The sequence below is a fragment of the Triticum dicoccoides genome, chromosome 3A (genome assembly GCF_002162155.2).
Source record: "Triticum dicoccoides isolate Atlit2015 ecotype Zavitan chromosome 3A, WEW_v2.0, whole genome shotgun sequence".
NCBI classification, from domain to species: Eukaryota; Viridiplantae; Streptophyta; class Magnoliopsida; order Poales; family Poaceae; genus Triticum; species Triticum dicoccoides.
In genome coordinates, this window is record NC_041384.1 from 8,499,324 (window position 1) to 8,500,220 (window position 897).

An 897-nucleotide genomic window follows, 5' to 3' on the forward strand; every position below is an offset into this window, starting at 1 on the left:
TCCAGAGAAAAGCAGGGGAAGACAAGGAGAAAAGAGCAGAGCAGAGGAGCAAACATGTCCCGGTTCGTTGATCCGCTGGTGGTGGGGCGGGTGATCGGCGAGGTGGTGGACATGTTCGTGCCGTCGGTGGCCATGGCCGTGGCCTACGGCGCCAGGGACCTCAGCAACGGCTGCCACGTGAAGCCCTCCCTGGCCGCCGACCAGCCGCTCGTCCGCATCTCCGGCCGCCGCAACGACCTCTACACCCTCGTACGTCCCGCCCCGGCCGGCCCCACCTGCCCGCCCTCGATGGACTCGTGGATATACACACTTGTTCATATGCATGGGAACTTGATGGTGATTTATGTATGTGTGTGCATGGTGATCCATGGATGTACATGCTTGCTTGCTGCAGGTGATGACGGATCCTGACGCGCCTAGCCCTAGCGAGCCCACCATGAAGGAGTACCTCCACTGGTATGTACTACTACTGCTGCTGCTGCTATGTATGTATGTATGATTTGGCACCTGACTCACAATTAAACAAGTGTCAATTCCATAGATCTCCACACGCACACACCCTGGAGATATGGATATCATCATCGTCCAGCTTCTTTATTTATTAACTGATTCCTACTGCACTCACTGCGTGCGTTTTATTCATTTGTGTCTGCAGGATAGTGGTTAACATACCGGGTGGAACAGATGCAACTAAAGGTTAGTACTTTATTTATGACAAATGGATCATTAGTTTCATATAACACTCACAATACATTGTACTCCAATTAACCATTCACATGTAAATTGCACTCTTATTTTATCGTTCTTGCGTGTCTCTCACGGTATCGCCGATGTACAACTTTGGTTATAGTAGAAATGTCATAATTAATTACTGTACTGCAATTTCAAATTTCAATA

General features: G+C 49.3%; 1 protein-coding gene across 1 annotated transcript in view; it reads left to right on the forward strand.

Annotated features, from left to right (window-relative positions):
* The window catches only part of LOC119270904 (protein MOTHER of FT and TFL1 homolog 2-like), a 3,688-nt gene continuing 2,791 nt past the window's right edge, over window positions 1–897 (forward strand). Inside the window, exons 1-3 of the mRNA XM_037552919.1 lie at window positions 1–249; window positions 395–456; window positions 656–696. Coding sequence (XP_037408816.1) covers window positions 55–249; window positions 395–456; window positions 656–696 — 298 coding nt within the window. The 5' untranslated portion in view covers window positions 1–54. The remainder of the gene's footprint in view (window positions 250–394; window positions 457–655; window positions 697–897) is intronic.